At 51.4% G+C, this 20873-nt stretch overlaps 1 protein-coding gene and 1 long non-coding RNA gene across 3 annotated transcripts in view; one reads left to right on the top strand and one right to left on the bottom strand.

Moving 5' to 3' along the window:
• Nucleotides 1–2720: 2720 nt before the first annotated feature.
• On the top strand, nucleotides 2721–4015 carry LOC134429420 (uncharacterized). The gene is made up of 2 exons (XR_010030585.1): nucleotides 2721–3363; nucleotides 3507–4015. It is a non-coding gene; the product is annotated as an uncharacterized LOC134429420 (long non-coding RNA).
• Nucleotides 4016–5678: 1663 nt separating this feature from the next.
• CADM3 (cell adhesion molecule 3) overlaps nucleotides 5679–20873 on the bottom strand; it is a 29470-nt gene continuing 14275 nt past the window's right edge. The window contains exons 2-9 of one of the 2 annotated variants that reach the window (XM_063176572.1): nucleotides 19728–19868; nucleotides 18370–18522; nucleotides 16528–16665; nucleotides 14233–14403; nucleotides 13135–13225; nucleotides 11394–11563; nucleotides 7392–7517; nucleotides 5679–6213 (exon numbers count right to left, since the gene is read on the bottom strand). In XM_063176572.1, coding sequence (XP_063032642.1) covers nucleotides 6095–6213; nucleotides 7392–7517; nucleotides 11394–11563; nucleotides 13135–13225; nucleotides 14233–14403; nucleotides 16528–16665; nucleotides 18370–18522; nucleotides 19728–19868 — 1109 coding nt within the window. In that variant the 3' untranslated portion in view covers nucleotides 5679–6094. Of the gene's footprint in view, nucleotides 6214–7391; nucleotides 7518–7928; nucleotides 8297–11393; nucleotides 11564–13134; nucleotides 13226–14232; nucleotides 14404–16527; nucleotides 16666–18369; nucleotides 18523–19727; nucleotides 19869–20873 lie in introns of those variants that run through there. The other variant, XM_063176571.1, reaches the window with a different exon arrangement.

The following is a 20873-nucleotide window of genomic DNA, read 5'->3' as shown; positions in this document are numbered from 1 at the left end:
GGGGGTGAAAGGCTTGGGGGGCTCCAGGGGTTGGGAATTGGGGTTCTGGTGGTAATTTGGGAGGATATTTGGGGGTGAAAGTGACAGTTTGGGGGTGACTGTGGAGCAGATTTAGGGGTGAAAGGCTTGGGGAGCTCCAGGGGTTGGGAATTGGGGTTCTGGTGGTAATTTGGGGGTAAAAGTGACAGTTTGGGGGTGACTGTGGAGCAGATTTGGGGGTGAAAGGCTTGGGGGGCTCCAGGGGTTGGGAATTGGGGTTCTGGTGGTAATTTGGGGGTGAAAGTGGCAGTTTGGGGGTGACTGTGGAGCAGATTTAGGGGTGAAAGGCTTGGGGGGCTTCAAAGGTTGGGAATTGGGGCTGTGGTGGTAATTTGGGGAGGATATTTGGGGGTGAAAGTGCTGGGAAGTGACATTTTAGGGGTGACTGTGGAGCAAATTTAGGGGTGAAAGGCTTGGGGAGCTCCAGGGGTTGGGAATTGGGGTTCTGGTGGTAATTTGGGGGTAAAAGTGACAGTTTGGGGGTGACTGTGGAGCAAATTTAGGGGTGAAAGGCTTGGGGGGCTCCAGGGGTTGGGAATTGGGGTTCTGGTGGTGATTTAAGGAGGATATTTGGGGGTGAAAGTGACAGTTTGGGGGTGACTGTGGAGCAGATTTAGGGGTGAAAGGCTTGGGGAGCTCCAGGGGTTGGGAATTGGGGTCGCTGCTGTTTGGGGAGGGCTGGGGGCCAGGATTTGGGGGGCTCTGAGGGGCAGATTTGGGGGTGAAAGGGCTGGGAGCCTGCAGGGATTGGGGGTTTGCTGTTCTTTGGGGGGAGCTGGGAATTTGGGGGGCATTGAGGGAAAGATTTGGGGGGAAAAGGGATGAGAAAGAATCTGGGAATTTGCAATTTGGGGGGGCTGAGGAAGAATTTGGGAATTGGGAATTTGGGGGGGGATTGAGGGGCAGATTTGGGGGTGAAATGGCTGAGGAGGAGTCTGAGAATTGATGATTTTGGAGAGGTTGAGGAGGAATTTGGGAATTGGGAATTTGGGAGGGGCTGAGGAAGAATTTGAGAATTGGGAATTTGGAGGGGCTGAGGGGAAATTTGGAAATGGTAATTTCAAAGGGATTGAGGGGCAGATATTTGGGGGGGGTGAAATGGCTGAGGAAGAACTTGGGAATTGGCAATTTGGAGGGGCTAAGGAAGAATCAGAGAATTGGGAATTTGGAGGGGCTGAGGGGAAATTGGGAAATGGAAATTTCAAAGGGATTGAGGGGCAGATTTGGGGGGGTGAAATGGCTGAGGAGGAATTTGGGAATTGGCAATTTAGGGGGGGGGTGAGGAGGAATTTGGGAAATGGGAATTTGGGGGGGATTGAGGGGCAGATTTGGGGCGGGGGAAAGGGCTGAGGAGGAATTTGGGAATTGGCAATTTAGGGGGGGGTGAGGAGGAATTTGGGAAATGGGAATTTGGGGGGGATTGAGGGGCAGATTTGGGGGGTGGTGAAATGGCTGAGGAGGAATTTGGGAATTGGCAATTTAGGGGGAATTGAGGGGAAGATTTAGGGGTGAAAATCCCAGGGATTGGGATCGGGGTTGCTGCTCTTTGTGGGGAGGGGCTGAGGGTCAGGATCAGGATCAGGGTGGGTCTGGGGGCTCAGAGGAGTTTTTAGGGGGGCTGATCTCCGTCACCCCCTCCCACCACCCCCAAACTCCCTCCTCTTTGACCCCCCATCCCCAAACACACACGGACAGGCAGGGTAAGGTGTGTAATCCAGATATATTTATAGGATTATTTTCCGAGATTAGCACAGGATATTAGAAAGGTTATAAAGTCACATCGACGGTCGTTGGCTCCCTTTTTTTTTTCTTTTTCTTTTTTTTTTTTTTTCTTTTTATGTACAGACAGAAAAAAAAAAAACAAAAAAAAAACAAACAAAAAACCACAGCACAACAACACAGCCCAGCCTCTGCCCCCCACCCTGGCCTCTCCAGAGCCCCCCAAAATATGGCTTTCGTGTCTATTGAGAGTTCAGTGCCGGCCAGGAAGCCTCCAAGGGGGGTCCCCAAATCCTCCTCGTGCCCCAACACCCCACGAACGGGTGGATGTGGGGCCACCAATGGGACCCCCCCCCAAGGACGGGGTGGTGGCCTGGACACGGTGTCACTGTCACCGCCCGGGTGTGACACAAATCTTCTCCCGTCCCCACCAAACCCTTTGGTTCTCAGTGCCAGAAGTGGCCTCGGGTGGAATCTCTGACCCTCAGCGGCTCCTTCCTCACCTGGGGCCAGGTGACACCTCCACAGGTCCCTGCCCGCTGCCCGGGCTGCCCTGCCACGCTCCCCACGGCAGGTGGGACCTCAAAAAACACCTCAAAACCACAAAAACCACCTCGAAACCAGCAAAAACAACCAAAACCACCTCAAAATCATGTCAAAACCACCAAAACCATGTCAAAACCACCTCAAAACCAGCAAAACCACCTCAAAACAACCAAAACCACCTCAAAACCATCAAAACCACCTCAAAACCAGCAAAACCACCTCAAAACCATCAAAACCACCTCAAAACCAGCAAAACCACCTCAAAACAACCAAAACCACCTCAAAATGACCAAAACCACCTCCAAACCATCAAAACCACCTCAAAACGACCAAAAGCACCTCAAAACCATCAAGACCACCTCAAAACCATTAAAACCACCTCAAAACAACCAAAACCACCTCAAAACAACCAAAACCACCTCAAAACCACCTAAACCACGTCAAAACCACCAAAGCCACCTCAAAATCTCCAAGACCACCTCAAAGCCACTTCGGCGCCACCAAAATCACCTCAAAGCCATCTCAGAAAAGCCAAAACCACCTCAGACCCACCAGAACCACCAAAACCACATCAAAACCACCTCAAAACCGCTTCAGGACCACCAAAATCGCCTCAAAACCATCTGAGAAACGCCGAAACCACCTCAAAACCACCAAAACCACCCAAAACACCTCAAAGCCACCCGAAAAACACCCCAAAAACTCCGCGTCCTGCTCCTTCCCAGTGCTCCTGGCACAGCTGAGCCGTGGTGGCCACCTCTGCAGTGTCCCCACAGTGTCACAACCCTCGCTGTCACCTCTGCGTGGCACCGAGCTGGGCCTCCTCTGCCTCACCTGAGCCCCAAAGGTGTCCCCAAAGGTGGCACGGGTGGTGGCAGGGTTTGGGGTGGGGTGGACACTTCCAGCCCCGTGGAAGAGGTGGTGAAATTCTTCCTGCAGCTCCCAAGGTGAGGTCACCCGTCTCCCAAAGGGTTCCTCTTGTCCAGATGACCCCCAAATCCATGGGGTGACCTCCCAGGTGAGGTTACACCTCCCAAATTCCTTGAGGTGACCTCCCAGGTGAGGTTACCCCCCATCCCAAAGGGTTCCTCCCCTCCAAACGACCCCAAATCCACAAGGAGACCTCCCAAGGTGAGGTTACCCATTTCCAAAAGGGTTCCTTCTCCTCCAGATGACCCCAAATCCATGAGGTGACCTCCCAGGTGGGGTTACCCCCCATCCCAATGGGTTTCTCTTGTCCAGATGACCCCCAAATCCATGGAGACACCTCCCAGGTGAAGTTACCACTTCTCCAAGGGTCTCCTCATCCTCCAGACGGCCCCAAACCCTTGAGGTGACCTCCCAGGTGAGGTTACTCCCATCACAAAGGGTTCCTCTCCTCCAGACAACCCCAAATTCCTTGAGGTGACCTCCCAGGTGAGGTTACCCATCCCAAAATCCATGGGGTGACTTCCCAGGTAAGGGTTGCCACCTCTCCAAGGGTCTCCTCATCCTCCAGATGACCCCAAATCCATGGAGAGACCTCCCAGGTGTTGTTACCCCTCCCAAAATCCATGGGGAGACCTCCCAGGTGAGGTTACCCATTTCTTTAAGGGTTCCTTCTCCTCCAGATGACCCCAAACCCTTGAGGTGACCTCCCAGATGGGGTTACACCCATCCCAAAGGGTTCTTCCTCTCCAGACAACCCCAAATCCACAAGGAGACCTCCCAAGGTAAGGTTACCCATTTCTAAAAGGGTTCCTTCTCCTCCAGACGACCCCAAATCCATGGGGTGACCTCCCAGGTGAGGTGACACCTCCCAAAATCCATGGGGTGACCTCCCAGGTGAGGTTACCCATTTCTCTAAAGGCTCCTTCTCCTCCAGATGACCCCAAATCCATGGGGTGACCTCCCAGGTGAGGTTACCCATCCCAAAATCCATGGGGTGACCTCCCAGGTGAGGTTACCCATTTCTTTAAGGGCTCCTTCTCCTCCAGATGACCCCAAATCCATGGGGTGACCTCCCAGGTGTTGTTACCCCTCCCAAAACCCATGGGGTGACCTCCCAGGTGAGGTTACACCTCCCAGAATCCATGAGGAGACCTCCCAGGTGAGGTTACCCCTCCCAAAATCCATGGGGTGACCTCCCAGGTGAGGTTACCCCTCCCAAAATCCATGGAGAGACCTCCCAGGTGAGGTTACCCCTCCCAAAATCCATGGGGTGACCTCCCAGGTGAGGTGACACCTCCCAGAATCCATGAGGAGACCTCCCAGGTGAGGTGACACCTCCCAAAATCCATGGGGTGACCTCCCAGGTGAGGTTACCCCTCCCAAAATCCATGGGGTGACCTCCCAGGTGAGGAACCCCTCTGGAGGTTCCTCTCCTCCAGATGACCCCAAATCCACGGGGGTTCCAGGCCCAAGGGCACCTCCTGCCACCCCCCTTGTGCCCAGACTGGCACGTGGGATCCCACAACACCTCATGCCAAGGCTGGCGGTGCCCCGAGGATGCCAAGGGGGTGCAGCCCCATCCTGGGGGTGCCCAGTTTGAGGGGGGCTGAGCTGGAGAGGTGGGCAAAGGTGTTTGGTTTTGTCTTGGAAGTGAAGTGAAGGTGAAAGAGGCAGGAGGAAGAGCAAGGAGGAAGGGTGAACCCCCCCCCCTCCCAAAGCCTCTGTGGTGACCCCAAACTGCCCAGACCCCCAAATCCAGGTGTTCTGGTTGGGATTCTCAGAGCCAAGAAGAAAATCAGCCCTTTCCAAGCTCATCCCTGCCCTGGGAAGGGGCTGGGGAGGGAAGTGGGGGGCAGAGAGACCCCCAGCTCTGCTCTGGGGGGTCCCAGGGAAGCAGCCCCAGCCCCAGGGGCGCTGCTCCCTGCACTGAACATCTCAATAGATGGTTCAAATTGGCATTTTCCAATCAGAGAATTTAAGAAAAATTAAATAAATTTTTTTTTTTAAAAATCAGGGGCTTTTTCTTCTAGATTTGCCCCCCCCTCCCACACCCCCAAAATAAACCTGAGCCCTCCCCCCCCTCCCGCTGGGGTGGGACCGGGGAGCTCTGGGGGCTCCTGGTGTCTCTGGGGGTCCCACCCTGGCCTTTCACCCCCCTTTTCACACACTGACTGCACGAGGACAGCTCTGCTCCCGCATGGACACTGCTCCACAAGAACCACCAAGGACAAAACCGGGCCGGGGGCTCGCTCTGCTCCCACCTGGAGTCACCCCCCGACCACGGGGAGGGGACAACGGGGACACCCAGGATGCCAACCTTCACCCCGGGAACACCCCCCCCCGCCCGGAGCTGGGATTTTATCCTTGGACATCAAAGAAACCAAAAAAAGGGAGAGAAACAAAGGGAAGAGCTACATCGACCCCAGCCCAACACCCCAACCAAGGGCCCGAAGCAAAGAGCAGCCACGAAACCAAAGCCAAAAAAATCAAAAAAGGTCCAAAAAGGAAGAAGGAAGGAAGGAAGGAGTCGCTCACTCACGGGTTTTGGGTCTGTGCGGTTCGGGGCGTGGGGATGGAGGTGCAAGCAAGCAAACGGGGCCGGGGCTCTCGCTGTTGGAGTGAAGGATTTGTACAAGTTCAAGAAGCGTCAGCAGCGCCTCGAGGCCGGTGGCTCTCCCTGCTCTCTGTCCCGCCATCCCTCTGTCCGTCCGTCCGTCCGCCCGCGCCGGGCGCCAGAGAAAATCTGTTGGGTTTTGTGGGGTTTGTGGTCTGGTTGCCGTTGCCATCGGGGTTCTCTTGGCTCCATTTTTCTTTCTCTCTCTCTCTCTCTCTCTCTCTCTCTCCTCTCTCTCTGACCCTTTTAGATGAAATATTCCTTCTTGTCGTCGCCGCCGGCCTGGCCGCCCTCGGCGTTGATGATGGCGGTGTCGGCGTCCGGAGCGTCGTCCGAGCCTTTGGCCTCGTGGGTCAGGTACGTCCCTGGAAAAGGGGGGACAGGGGTCGGGGTCACGGGGGGCTCTGGCAGAGACCCCTCCCACAGAGCCAGAGGGACTGGAGGGTCTGCTGGGGTTGGGTGCAATGGGAAAGGCACCAGGGTGGGAGGGGTTCAATGGGATGGGAGCAATGGGATGGGATGGGATGGGATGGGATGGGATGGGATCAATGGGATGGGGTGGAATCCATAGGATGGGATCAATGGGATGGGATGGGATGGGATGAGTGGGATGGGATTGATGGGATGGGAGCAATGGGACAGGATGGGATGGGATGGGATGGGATCAATGGGATCCATGGGATGGGATGGGATCAATGGGATGGGATGGGATCAATGGGATCCATGGGATGGGATGGGATGGGATGAATGGGATGGGATGGGATGGAATGGGACGGAATGGGATCAATGGGATGGGATGGGGACAACGGGATAGGATGGGATCATTGGGATCAATGGGATGGGACGGGATCCATGGGATGGGATGGGATGGGATGGGATGGGATCGATGGGATGGGATGGGATGGGATGGGAGCAATGGGATGGGATCAACGGGATCGATGGGATGGGATGGGATGGGATCAATGGGATGGGGTGGAATCCATAGGATGGGATCAATGGGATGGGATGGGATGGGACCAATGGGATGGGATGGGATCCAAGGGATCCATGGGATGGGGTCATTGGGATGAGATCAATGGGATGGGGTGGAATCCATGGGATGGGATCCATAAGATGGGATCCATGGGATGGGATGGGATTGATGGGATCCATAAGATGGGATCCATAGGACAGGATCAATGGGATCCATGGGATGGGATAAATGGGATGGGATGGGATCCATAGGACAGGATCAATGGGATCCATGGGATGGGATGAGATCGATGGGATGGGATCATTGGGATGGGACAGGATCCATAAGATGGGATCCATAGGACAGGATCAGTGGGATCCATGGGATGGGATCAATGGGATGGGATGGGATCCATAAGATGGGATCCATAGCACAGGATCAATGGGATCCATGGGATGGGAGCTGCCTCCCCCTGCGTTCCCTGGGACATTCCCATGCTGGGCAGGACCAGGAGCTGCCTCCCTTCACCCCCCATTGCCCCGAGACCCCCGAGGGCTCCTCCAGCCCCACCTGCAGCCCCCCAGGCCGTACCTTTGTGCCTGATCAGGTAATGTCCCAGCACGATGAGGAGGCTGAGCAGGAGGAAGACGATGACGGCCACCACGCCGCCAATCATCGCGTGGTACGTGCTGGAGGTCGAGGGCACCGGGCTGGCATCTGCCCAGGAAGGGCAGAAAAAAGAGACACAAAAAGGAGACCCTGAGACCCTGCAGAGGAGCAGAAGATGCTGCTCCTCCCCACCAGGAGCTCCATCCTGCTGAGGGTGCTGGCGCAGTGAGAATGAGGGGAGCAAAGGGGAAATCTCGTCTTCCATAAAAAGAAATTAAAAAATCAAAAAGCAAAATGGAAATCTCATCCTCCTCAATGGGGTTTTGGCCCCAAAAAGGGAGGGTGAGAAGGTTTGGGTGGGAGGGGACATGCAGGCTGGCATGGCCACCCGAGAGGTGATGGCAGGACCCCAAAGGTGGCCCTGAATCCTGTCCTGGCTGTGGAATCCAGTGGAAAGATTCCACCCCGTGCTGGAATCCTGTGCCAGCCCTGTGGCACGGTGACAAATCCTCCTGCCAGCCGTGCCCCATCAGCTCAGGGTGGGGACAGAGCCACATTTGGGAAGGACAAGACGAGGGACACACAGGGGCGGCAGCAGGACAGAGGGACAACACGGCACACGGACACACAGCAGGACAAGGGACAGCTTGGGGCTCCTCCTGGAAAACCTGAGGGACTGAAGCCACCTGGCAGGGCTGTCCCCAGGCCAGGGCAGGGCCAGCGTCCTCCTGTGGAGCTTCTCCAGGCCAAAGAGACAGAAAAGGAGCTTACGGTACCTTGGATGGGAGCTGGAGTGAAGGATGGAGCCGAGGCCATGGAAGCATGAGAGATGGGCTGGGAAGGGCCCAGGGTGGAGTGAACGTGTGGGGTGGGGAGCTGGGGAACATCTGGGGAGGACAACAAAAACACAGGACAGGAATCAATGCCACGAAGGGACAGCGAGGTGACAGAGCCCTGAGGGGACCCTGAGCGGGTCCATCTGTGACCCCTCTGCTGCTGCCACCAACCTCTGGGACACTGTGACCATCTTGACCATCTCCTGTCCTGCCAGACCTTGGTTATTCCTTGAGGGACTCTCATGGTGTCACCCATGATGAGGTGTCACCTGTGCCATGTCCTTGGGGACCACAGGGTGCTGGCACCAAGGTGGGCAAGGCTGAAGGTGGCTGCAGTGCCCGAGACACGAGTGGCTTTAGGGACCCCATGGGTCCTTCTGCTTCTGCCACCAACCTCTGGGACACTGTGACCATCTTGACCATCTCCTGTCCTGGTTACTCGCTGAAGGACCCTCGTGGTGTCACCCATGATGAGGTGTCACCTGCACTCTGCGGGGCAGGGGTGGCACCAAGGTGGGCAAGGCTGGAAGTGGCTCCAGTGACTGACACACGAGTGGCTTTAGGGACACCATGGGTCCTTCCTCTTCTGCCACCAACCTTTGGGACATTGTGACCATCTTGACCATCTCCTGTCCTGGTTACCTCCAGAAGGATCCTCATGGTGTCACCCATGATGAGGTGTCACCTGCGCCATGTCCTCGGGGACCACAGGGTGCTGGCACCAAGGTGGGCAAGGCTGGAGGTGGCTCCAGTGCCCGAGACACGAGTGGCTTTAGGGACAAAAGTGACAATTCCACCAAGGCTGGATGTGGAACTCTGTGTCTGCTGTGACAGGGGCAGTGCCACCAGGTGGGCAAGGGACAGCGGGTGCCACCTCTCAAGGGACAGCGGGTGCCACCTCTCAAGGGACAGCGGGTGCCACCTCTCAAGGACAGCGGGTGCCACCTCTCAAGGGACAGCGGGTGCCACCTCTCAAGGGACAGCAGGTGCCACCTCTCAAGGACAGCGGGTGCCACCTCTCAAGGACAGCGGGTGCCACCTCTCAAGGGACAGCAGGTGCCACCTCTCAAGGACAGCGGGTGCCACCTCTCAAGGACAGCGGGTGCCACCTCTCAAGGACAGCGGGTGCCACCTCTCAAGGGACAGCAGGTGCCACCTCTCAAGGGACAGCGGGTGCCACCTCTCAAGGACAGCGGGTGCCACCTCTCAAGGGACAGCAGGTGCCACCTCTCAAGGGACAGCGGGTGCCACCTCTCAAGGACAGCAAGTGCCACTTCTCAAGGACAGCAGGTGCCACCTCTCAAGGACACCAGGTGCCACCTCTCAAGGACAGCAGGTGCCACTTCTCAAGGGACAGCGGGTGCCACCTCTCAAGGGACAGCGGGTGCCACCTCTCAAGGACAGCGGGTGCCACCTCTCAAGGGACAGCAGGTGCCATCTCTCAAGGGACAGTGGGTGCCACCTCTCAAGGACAGCGGGTGCCACCTCTCAAGGGACAGCGGGTGCCACCTCTCAAGGGACAGCGGGTGCCACTTCTCAAGGACAGCGGGTGCCACCTGTCAAGGACAGCACCAGGCACCCAGGGTGAGCTCCTGGATGGGTGCAGAGAGCTCTGGGTGCTCACACAGGGGACACAGGGGACACACAAGGGTGACACAGGAGTGGCTGCACAGGGTTGGGCATTTGGGGGCTCCTTCTGGGCAGGCTGAGGGAGGGGACACAGGGGACAAAGTGCCACCAGTGAGGTGCCACCGCACTGCAGGGGAAGGAGGCAGGAAAGGGAAGAGCTGGAGCAAGGGAGGAGAGCAGGAACCTTCGGATTTCCCAAATCCAAGGGAAAATGGCAAGAAATGGGATCATGGGGGTGGGCACAGGCTGGGATGGGCATGGGGAGATGGGGTGGGCACGGGGAGCTGGGGTGGGCACAGGGAGCTGGGATGGGCACAGGGAGCTGGGGTGGGCACAGGGAGCTGGGATGGGCACGGGGAGATGGGGTGGGCACAGGCTGGGATGGGCACAGGCTGGGGTGGGCACAGGGAGCTGGGATGGGCACAGGCTGGGGTGGGCACAGGCTGGGATGGGCACAGGGAGCTGGGATGGGCACGGGGACCTGGGATGAGCACAGGTTGAGATGGGCACGGGGAGCTGGGGTGGGCACAGGGAGCTGGGGTGGGCACAGGCTGGGGTGGGCACAGGGAGCTGGGGTGGGCACAGGGAGCTGGGGTGGGCACGGGGAGCTGGGGTGGGCACAGGGAGCTGGGATGGGCACGGGGAGCTGGGATGGGCACAGGGAGCTGGGGTGGGCACAGGGAGCTGGGATGGCAGCAGCACACAGCACACACAGCCCTGAACCACGTGTGACACATGGCATGGGGACATGGGGACACTGAGCATGCCAGGCCTGCTCCATGTGTGACACATGGCATGGGGACACACATGGCCCTGAACAACGTGTGACACATGGCATGGGGACATGGGGACACACAGAGAGCCCTGTCCCATGTGTGACACATGGCATGGGGACACACACAGAGCCCTGAACCACGTGTGACACATGGCGTGGGGACATGGGGACACTGAGCATGCCAGGCCTGCTCCACGTGTGACACATGGCATGGGGACACACACAGAGCCCTGAACCACGTGTGACACATGGCATGGGGACATGGGGACACTGAGCATGCCAGGCCTGCTCCATGTGTGACACATGGCGTGGGGACATGGGGACAAGCAGAGCACAGTCAGGGGACCACACCACGTGGGGAGCAGCAGGAGCTGCCCCTTCCCACCCCAGGACAGGTGTCAGGGTGACACGGTGACACTTTGTGGGCACACAGGATGCAGTGCCCTCACCCACAGGTAACACGGTGACACAGTGACACGGTGACACTTTTTGGGCACACAGGATGCACAGGTGACACAGTGACACTTTTTGGGCACACGGGTGACACAGTGCCACATTGTGGGCACACGGGTGACACAGTGCCACATTGTGGGCACACAGGATGCACAGGTGACACAGTGACACTTTTTGGGCACACAGGTGACACAGTGCCACATTTTGGGCACACAGGTTGCACAGATGACACAGTGCCACATTCTGGGCCCCCAGGGGGCGGTGCCCCGGTGCCACCAGGGCCACACTCACCGCTGACGTCCAGGTTGTACTTGGCCACCACGCTGCCCATGGAGCTGGTGGCCGTGCACACGTAGGTGCCACTGTCACTCTTGTTGAGGAAGGGGAAGATGAGGACGCTGTCGGAGCTCAGCTGCAGGGGGGCGTCGCTGCCCTCCTTCTCCCAGAGGAATTCCTGCGGGCTGGGGACAGAACCGGGCCTTGGGAACCCAGGTCCTGCCTTCCTGGGCAGCCTGGGGTCACTGGGATCTTTATAGGGTGGGGAAGACAAAATCCTATAGGAATGGGAAGGGATAAACTGATTCCTTGGGGTTTTTCTGTTCTGATTCCTTGGGGTTCTTCTGTTCAGGTTTATATTAACGTTACTAGGATTTTTCACGGGGTGGGGAAGGTAAAATCTGACAGGAACAGGATGGGGATAAACTGATTCCATGGGGTTTTTCTGTTCTGATACCTTGGGGTTTTAGTGTTATATTTTTCTGTTTAGTTTTATATTAATGTCACTGGGATCTTTTTATAGGGTGGGGAAGACTGAATCCTAAAGGAATGGGATGGGGATAAACTGTTCCTTGAGGTATTTCTGTTGTGTTTTTCTGTTTAGTTTTATATTAATGTTACTGGGATTTTTCACAGGGTGGGGAACATAAAATCCTATAGGAATGGGGTGGGCACAAACTGATTCCTTAGGGGTTTTCTGTTCAGCTTAATATTAATGTACTGGGATCTTTTATAGGGTGGGGAAAGTAAAATCTTATAGGAATGGGATGGGGATAAACTGATTCCTTGGGGTTTTTCTGTTCAGCTTAATATTAATGTTATTGGGCTTTTTTATAGGGTGGGGAAGATAAAATCCTATAGGAGTGGGATGGGGTCAGCTGATAATTTGGGGTTTTTCTGCTCTGATTCCTTGGGGTTCTTCTGTTCAGGTTTATATTAACGTTACTAGGATTTTGCACAGGGTGGGGAAGGTAAAATCCGACAGGAAAAGGATGGGGATAAACTGATTCCATGGGGTTTTTCTGTTCTGATACCTTGGGGTTTTACTGTTGTATTTTTCTCTTTAGTTTTATATTAATATCACTGGGATCTTTTTATAGGGTGGGGAGGACAAAATCCTAAAGGAATGGGATGGGGATAAACTGATTCCTTAGGGTTTTTCAGTTCAGCTTTGTATTAATGTTACTGGGATCTTTTCACCAAACAATCCTATTCTAGCTGGAGACCCAAGGCCAATCTCTTCAAACTTCAGGCCCAAATCATAAACAACGTGAAAAGAAGCACACAAGGAGGATAAAACTTCGTCTTTTGAAGCTGTCAATATGCAAATAAATGAAAATAAAACTTATAAACTGGACTAAAACTTACAAACTAGACTAAAACTTATAAACTGGACTAAAACTAATTAAAATGTGAGATCTCGTGACCAAGCCCCCTTTTGCTTCCATCTTGGAGCCATCTGGGCACTGCCAAGGTGTGGCTTTTGATGGCATTTCAATAAAAATTCACTTTATTCCTTTTAAATCCACCCAAATCAAGCTCCTTGAGGACGTCCCAGGACACAAAGGGGGAAATGTTTAATTTAGGGGTGATCCAGGATGGATCTGCTGCTCCAGGAGAGGACAGGGGGGCTCTCATGGAACCCCCCAGGACAGGGACACCCCAAACGCAGCCAGCCCCTCCTGGGGTGGGATGTGGGACCTGGCAGAGGCAGGGCAGGCCCTGAGGAGGAGGAGGGAGGTGAGGAAGGCCTTACATGGGGTTGCCCTGCCCGTCACATTGCAGCTGCAGCTTCTCCCCCTCCCGTGGGTACTGCGGGTGCGGCTCGATCTTCGCTGTGGGTTTGTCTGGAAAAGGGGGACAGAAACAGTGGGGTGAGGGACTGGAACCCCAAATCCTGACCTGGAACCCCAAATCCTGCTCCTGGAACCCCAAATCCTGACCTGGAATCCCAAATCCTGACCTGGAACCCCAAAATCCTGCTCCTGGGATCCGAAATCCTGGCATGGAACCCCAAATCCTGCTCCTGAATCCCAAATCATGCACCTGGAACCCCAAATCCTGGCCTGGCACCCCAAATCCTGCTCCTGGTGCCCAAATCCTGGCCTGGAACATCAAAACCTTCCCCTGCCACCCCAAATTCTGATTGGAATGCCAAATCCTGCTCCTGGCACTCCAAATCCTGTCCCTGGCATCCCAAATCCTGCTTCTGGCATCCCAAATCTTGTTCCTGGTGCCCAAAATCCTGCACCTGCCATCCCAAATCCTGCCCTGGCACCCCAAATCCTGCTCCTGAGATCCCAAATCCTGCCCTGGAACCCCAAATCCTGCATCTGGGATCCCAAATCCTGCACCTGGGATCCCAAATCCTGCCCTGGCACCCCAAATCTTGCACCTGGAACCCCAAATCCTGCCCCTGGCATCCCAAATTCTGCTCCGGGCATCCCAAATCCTGCACCAGGGATCCCAAATCCTCCACTTGGAAGCCCAAATCCTGCACCTGGGAACACAAATCCTGCACTGGCACCCCAAATCCTGCACCTGGTACTCCAAATCCTGCTCCTGGTGCCCCAAAACCTTCCCCTGGCACCCCAAATCCAGCCCCTGGATCCCAAATCCTCCACCTGGGATCCCAAATCCTGCCCTGGTGCCCCAAATCCGGCACCTGAACCCCCAAATCCTGCACCTGGTAGCACGTGTCACCACGCAGGGGAAGCGTCACCACGCACGGGAAGTGTCACCATGCCCCACAAGTGTGACAAGACCACGATGTCCCCGCGTCCCTGAGCCCACCAGGCCACCTGTGTGGTGTCCCCTGAAGCTCCCACCCCACCCCAAACGTCCCCCCACGTACAGTGGACCTGCAGCTTCTGCGTGGTGGACCTCTCTGAGTTCTGCAGGGACTCGTGGTCCACGGTGCAGGTGACCTCGACCTCGTTGTCCTCCTTGGTGACACGGAACTCCACCCTGCTGGTCACCGTGAAGGTCTTGCCGTTGGGGTCCTCCACCACCTCGGTGCCCGAGTCTGTGGGGACAGGGGACAGTGACAGATGGCACACTGAGCAGGGGACAGCCCTGCCTGGGGCAAGGGGAAAGACAGAAATTTCCACTCAAGGGTTTGAGCTGCAGCTGCAGGAGAAGGTTGGATTGATGTAAATGCTGTAAAAATGTTATGGTGGTTGTATTATAATTAAATTATAACTGTATTATAACTGTACTATAATTGTATTATAACTGTAGTATAACTGCATTATAATTGTATTATAATTGCATTATAACTGAATTAACACTGTATTATAATTGCATTATAACTGCATTATAATTGTATTATAACCAACTGTATTATAACTCTATTATATATTACATATTAATTATGTAATATAATATAGTGCATTATAACTGTACTATAATTGTATTATAATTGCATTATAACTGAATTATCACTGTATTATAATTGCATTAAAACTGCATTATAATTGTATTATAACCAACTGTATTATACCTATATTATATACTACATATTAATTATGTATTATAATATAGTTCATTATAACTGGAGTATAATTGTATTATAACTGAATTATAATCAACTGTATTATAACTATATTATATATTACAAATTAATTATATATGATAATATAGTGCATTATAACTGTACTATAATTGTATTATAATTGCATTATAACTGAATTATAACTGTAGCATAACTGCATTATAACTGTATTATAACCAACTGTATTATAACTATATTATATATTACATATTAATATGTATTCTAATACAGTACATTATAACGGAATTATAACCGCATTGTAACTGTAGTATAACTGCATTATAATTGTATTATAACCAACTGTATTATAACTCTATTATATACTACATACTAATTATTATAATATAGTGCATTATAACTGTATTATAATTGTATTATAACTGAACTATAACTGTAGTATAACTGCATTATAATTGTATTGTAACCAACTGTATTATAACTATATCATATACTACATATTAATTATGTATTATAATATAGTGCATTATAACTGTATTATAATTGTATTAAAACTGTGGTACAACCATATTATAATTGTATTATAACTGTACATATTATAATTGTAAAAATAAAACACACAGACATTAAGCAGAAAAATCACAAACATAGCTTAGTTTAGAAAGTTGTATTAGTTTAGAAGGTTATATATTATATAATATATATTATTATATATATAATAATGTAATGTAATGTAACATTGATATGATATGATATGATATGACACAATATAATATAATATGCAATTATATTGTAGATGATATAATTATTATATATATTATTATACATTATATAATCAATATAACATAACATGTAAGTATATTATATATTTATACTTTATGATTTTATACGGCATAATATATTATATATACCATATAATATATACTATATAATATATACTATTTAATATATACTATATACTATATATAATTATTTATATATTTTACATATCATTATATATCACTATATATTATATCATTAATATAATCACGATATAATATATATTACTATATATTATATAGTGATACTATATATTATATATATCTAAAATACATATATTATATTTTCATATATTATATATAATATTATATATTTCATTATACATATATTAAAATATATTTTACATATTATATATAATAATATAATTATATATTACCTCCTATAATTATATATTACCTCCTAAAATATATCCATTATATTTTTATATGTTATATATAACATTACACATTTCATTATACATATATTAAAATATATTTTATGTATTATATATAATAATATAATTATATATTACTTCCTATGATTATATATTACCTCCTAAAATATATCTATTATATTTTTATATGTTATATATAAGACATTTCATTATACATATATTAAAATATATTATTATATATTATATATATAATAATATAATTATACATTACCTCCTGACTCCCACCCCTCTATAACCAAACACCCCCAACCTCCAACAGCGCCATCCCCCAAATCATCTCACACTGAAACCAGCCCCACCCTCCATTCCCAACAGCACCCTGTCCCCCCGTGCGGTGTCCCCAAGCTGTCCCCAAGCTGTCCCCACCCCCGGACGGTGCCACCCACCCTTGATGTCCCTGTTGCCCTTCCTCCAGCGCAGCTGCGCCGCGGGTTTGCTGCCGGACGAGCGGCAGATGAGCCGCGCCACCTTCTCCTCATCGATGGGCTGCTCGTGGCCGAAGATTTGGGGCTTCTGGGGGATTCCTGCAGGAGGAGGAGACAAAAAAAAAACCCTTAAATCCGAGCTGGCAGTGCCACCGCAAGGTGTGACATGCAGGCAAGGTGATGGGGTCTGGGAGCTGCTGATGGGGGTTGTGGAATTCTTTCCTCACGGAAATCCTGCACTGGCATCCCAAATCCCATCCTGGCATCCCAAATCCTGCACCTGGCACCCCAAATCTTGCACCTGGTAGCACAAATCCTACCCTGGAACTCCAAACTCTGCACTTGGAAATCCAAATCCTTCCCCTGGAACTCCAAATCCTGCACCTGGCAGCCCAAATTCTGCCCCTGGAATTCCAAATCCTACCCCTGGAACTCCAAATCCTGCCCTAGAACTTCAAAATCTGCACCTGGAACTCCAAATCCTGCACCTGGAACTCCAAATCCTGCCCTGGCATCCCAAATTCTGCTCCTGGAACTCCAAATCCTGCCCCTGGAACTCCAAATCCTGCCCTAGAACTTCAAAATCTGCACCTGGAACTCCAAATCCTGCCCTGGCATCCCAAATTCTGCTCCTGGAACTCCAAATCCTGCCCTAGAACTTCAAAATCTGCTCCTGGAACTCCAAATCCTGCCCTGGCATCCCAAATTCTGCTCCTGGAACTCCAAATCCTGCACCTGGCACCCCAAATCCTGCACCTGGTATCCCAAATCCCACTCCTGACACTCCAAATCCTGCACCTGGTAGCACAAACCCTGCCCCTGGCAGCCCAAATCCTGCCCTGGAACCCCAAAACCTGCCCCTAGAACCCCAAATCCTGCCCCTGGAACTCCAAATCCTGCCCTGGAACTCCAAAATCTGCACCTGGAACTCCAAAACCTTCCCTGGCATCCCAAATCCTGCATCTGGCATCCCAAATCCTGCATCTGGCACCCCAAATCCTGCTCTGGCATCCCAAATCCTTCCCCTGGCACCCCAAATCCTGCTCTGGCACGCCAAATCCTACCCTGGCACTCTAAATCCTGCACCTGGTACTCCAAATCCTGCCCCTGGCACTGGGAAATCTTTCATCAAGGGTGGCACAGCCTGGATTTTAGGAACAATGAGAAATCTTTCAGCTAGGGTGGCACAGCCTGGACTTTAAGAAAAGAGGGAACTGTTTCAGCAAACCTGGCACAGCCTGGACTTTAGGGACAGCCTGGACTTTAGGAATAGTTCTGGACTTTAGGAAAAGAGAGAAATCTTTCAGCCAGGGTGGCACAGCCTGGACTTCAGGCATAGTCTGGACTTCAGGGACAGTGGGACACCTTTTAGCAAAGGTGGCAGAGTCTGGACTTTAGGAAAAAAGAGAAATCTTTTAACAAGGGTGGCACAGCCAGGACTTTAGGAAAAGAGGGAAATCTTTCAGCCAGGGTGTCACAGTCTGGATTTCAGGAACAATCAGAAATCTTTCATCGAGGGTGGCACAACCTGGATTTTAAGCACAGTGAGAAATCTTTCATCAAGAGTGGCACAGCCTGGATTTTAGGCACAGAAGGCAATCTTTCAGCCAGGGTGGCACAGCCTGGACTTTAAGAAAAGAGGGAACTGTTTCAGCAAACCTGGCACAGCCTGGACTTTAGGGACAGTCTGGACTTTAGGAAAAGAGAGAAATCTTTCAGCCAGGGTGGTACAGCCTGGATTTTAGGCACAGAGGGCAATCTCCCAGCCAGGGTGGCACACCTAGGGCTGTGCCCATGTCCTACCCAGCACGGTGACCAGGGCCTTGGCTGTCCTCACGGGCATGGTGAAGATGGAGCAGGTGTACTCGCCCTCGTCGGCCAGCACCACGTCGCTGATGCTGATGGTCAGCTCGTTGGGGGTGGATCTCTCCAGCTGGATCCTGTTATCCCGCAGGGCTGGGGACAAAAGGGACACTGGGGTCAGTGCCACCCCCTCAGCCCAGTGCCACCACCCCAACTCAGTGCCCAAGCTCAGTGCCACCAACCCCAGCTCTGGGGTTTTACCCCAAGTTGGGGTTCTAGCTTATTTTTCCCCCAGTTCTGGGGTTTTACCCAGCTGTGGGGTTTTACCTCCAGTTGTGGTTTTACATCATTTTCTCCAGTTGTGGGATTTTATTTCATTTTTCCCTAACTGTGGGGTTCTACCTGGAGTTGGGGTTTTACATCATTTCTCCCAGCTTTGGGGTTTTACCTCATTTTTCCCCAGCTGTGGGGTTTTACCTGGAGTTGGGGTTTACCTCATTTTTCCTCAACTTTGGGGTTTTACCTGGAGTTGGGATTTGACCTAATTTCCCCCAACTTTGGGGTTTTTGTTCCTTTTTCCCCAACTGTGGGGCTTTACCTCATTTTCCCCAACTTGGAGGTTTTACCTCCTTTTTCCCCAACTGTGGTATTTTACCTCCTTTTCCCTCAGCTGTGGGGTTTTACCTGGAGTTGGGATTTGACCTCATTTTCCCCAACTTTGGGGTTTTTGCTCCTTTTGCCCCAGCTGTGGGGTTTTACCTCCAGTTGGGGTTTTACCTTATTTTCCCCAATTGTGGGATTTTATTTCATTTTTCCCCAACTCTAGGGTTTTACCTGGAGTTGGGGTTTTAAATCATTTCTCCCAGCTTTGGGGTTTTACCTCATTTTTCCCCAGCTGTGGGGTTTTACCTTGAGTTGGGGTTTTACCTCCTTTTTCCCCAACTTTGGGATTACCTGGAGTTGGGATTTGACCTAATTTCCCCCAACTTTGGGGTTTTTGTTCCTTTTTCCCCAACTGTGGGGCTTTACCTCATTTTCCCCAACTTTGAGGTTTTACCTCCTTTTTCCCCAGCTCCAGGCTTTTACTTCCAGTTGGGATTTTACCCCATTTCCCCCAAACTGTGAGATTTTACCTTGTGTTCTCCCAACTGTGGGGTTTTACCCGATTTTTCCCCAACTGTGGCATTTTACCTTTTATTTCCCAGCTGTGGGGTTTTACCTGGAGTTGGGATTTGACCTCATTTTTCCTCAACTTTGGGGTTTTACCTGGAGTCGGGATTTTACCTCATTTTCCCCAGCTCCGGGCTTTTACCTCCAGTTGGGATTTTACCCCATTTTCCCCAACTTTGGGGTTTTACCTCGTTTCTCCCCGAAGTACAGCGTCTGCTGGGCAGGGTTGGACCACTGCAGCGAGGAATCGTCGGGATCCTCCACCTGGCACTTGAGCACCACCGTGCCCCCGGCCACCACGGTCTCGTCCGACGTCGTGGGCTGGCTCTCTGCACGGGGACAAGGACAACTGATGGTGTCACCTCCCTCCAGAGCATCCCAGGGGACAGCAGTGTCCCCCAAAAGCCACCTGAGCACAGCTCTGTGGTGGCCCTGTCCCTTTGAAGAGATGGCTCCAAAAATCATTGGAGGGGGGGTTTGTCTCGTTCCTGAGCTGGGATGGGTGCTGTCACCCCATCTGCAGCAGCCACATGGACACTGATGTCCCCAAGGCAGCTCCCAGGGACAGGAGCACTTCTCCAGAGCTGCTGGAGGGTCCTGCCATGAGCAGATCCCAGATTTGGCCAGGGAGAATGGAATTGGAGATGGGGACGGTTTTAATTCCAGTTTGAGGCTTCTCTGGAAATCCTGGCCAGTGAGGGACACATGGAATGGCTTGGGTTGAAGGGACCCTAAATGTCACCCAGTGCCACCCTTGCCATGGCAGGGACACTGTCCCAGGTGCTCCAAGCCCTCTCTGGGATGCAGCAGGAGAAGCTGGTGGCATCTGGGGAGGGATTAAGCCCTGCCACCCCACCTGTATCACCCAGAGGGGACAGGGGACACTGCTGTCCCCAAGGCAGCTCCCAGGGACAGGAGCACTTCTCCAGAGCTGCTGGAGGGTTCTGCCAGGAGCAGATCCCAGATTTGGTCAGCGAGGATGGAATTGGGGATGAAGATGAAGGGTCAATCCCAGTTTGAGGCTTCTCTGGAAATCCTGCTCAGGGAGGGACTCGCAGAATACCAAAATGGTGTTCAAAAATATAACATATATATAAATATATTAAAAGAGAAATATATATAAAATGTATATGTATATATATAATATATGTAATATATATTTATATTAATAAATACAAATATATATAAAATATTATAATGTATATCATATATATCAAAAGGGAAATATAAAATAAATGTATATGCATGTATATAAAATATACATATAAAATATATTTATATTAATAAATATAAATATGTATAAAATATTATAATGTATATCACATATATAAAAA

The sequence above is a fragment of the Melospiza melodia genome, chromosome 25 (assembly GCF_035770615.1).
Source record: "Melospiza melodia melodia isolate bMelMel2 chromosome 25, bMelMel2.pri, whole genome shotgun sequence".
Classification (NCBI taxonomy): Eukaryota; Metazoa; Chordata; class Aves; order Passeriformes; family Passerellidae; genus Melospiza; species Melospiza melodia.
Note: the sequence above shows the minus strand (reverse complement) of the source record. Positions and strands in the feature narration are given on the sequence as shown.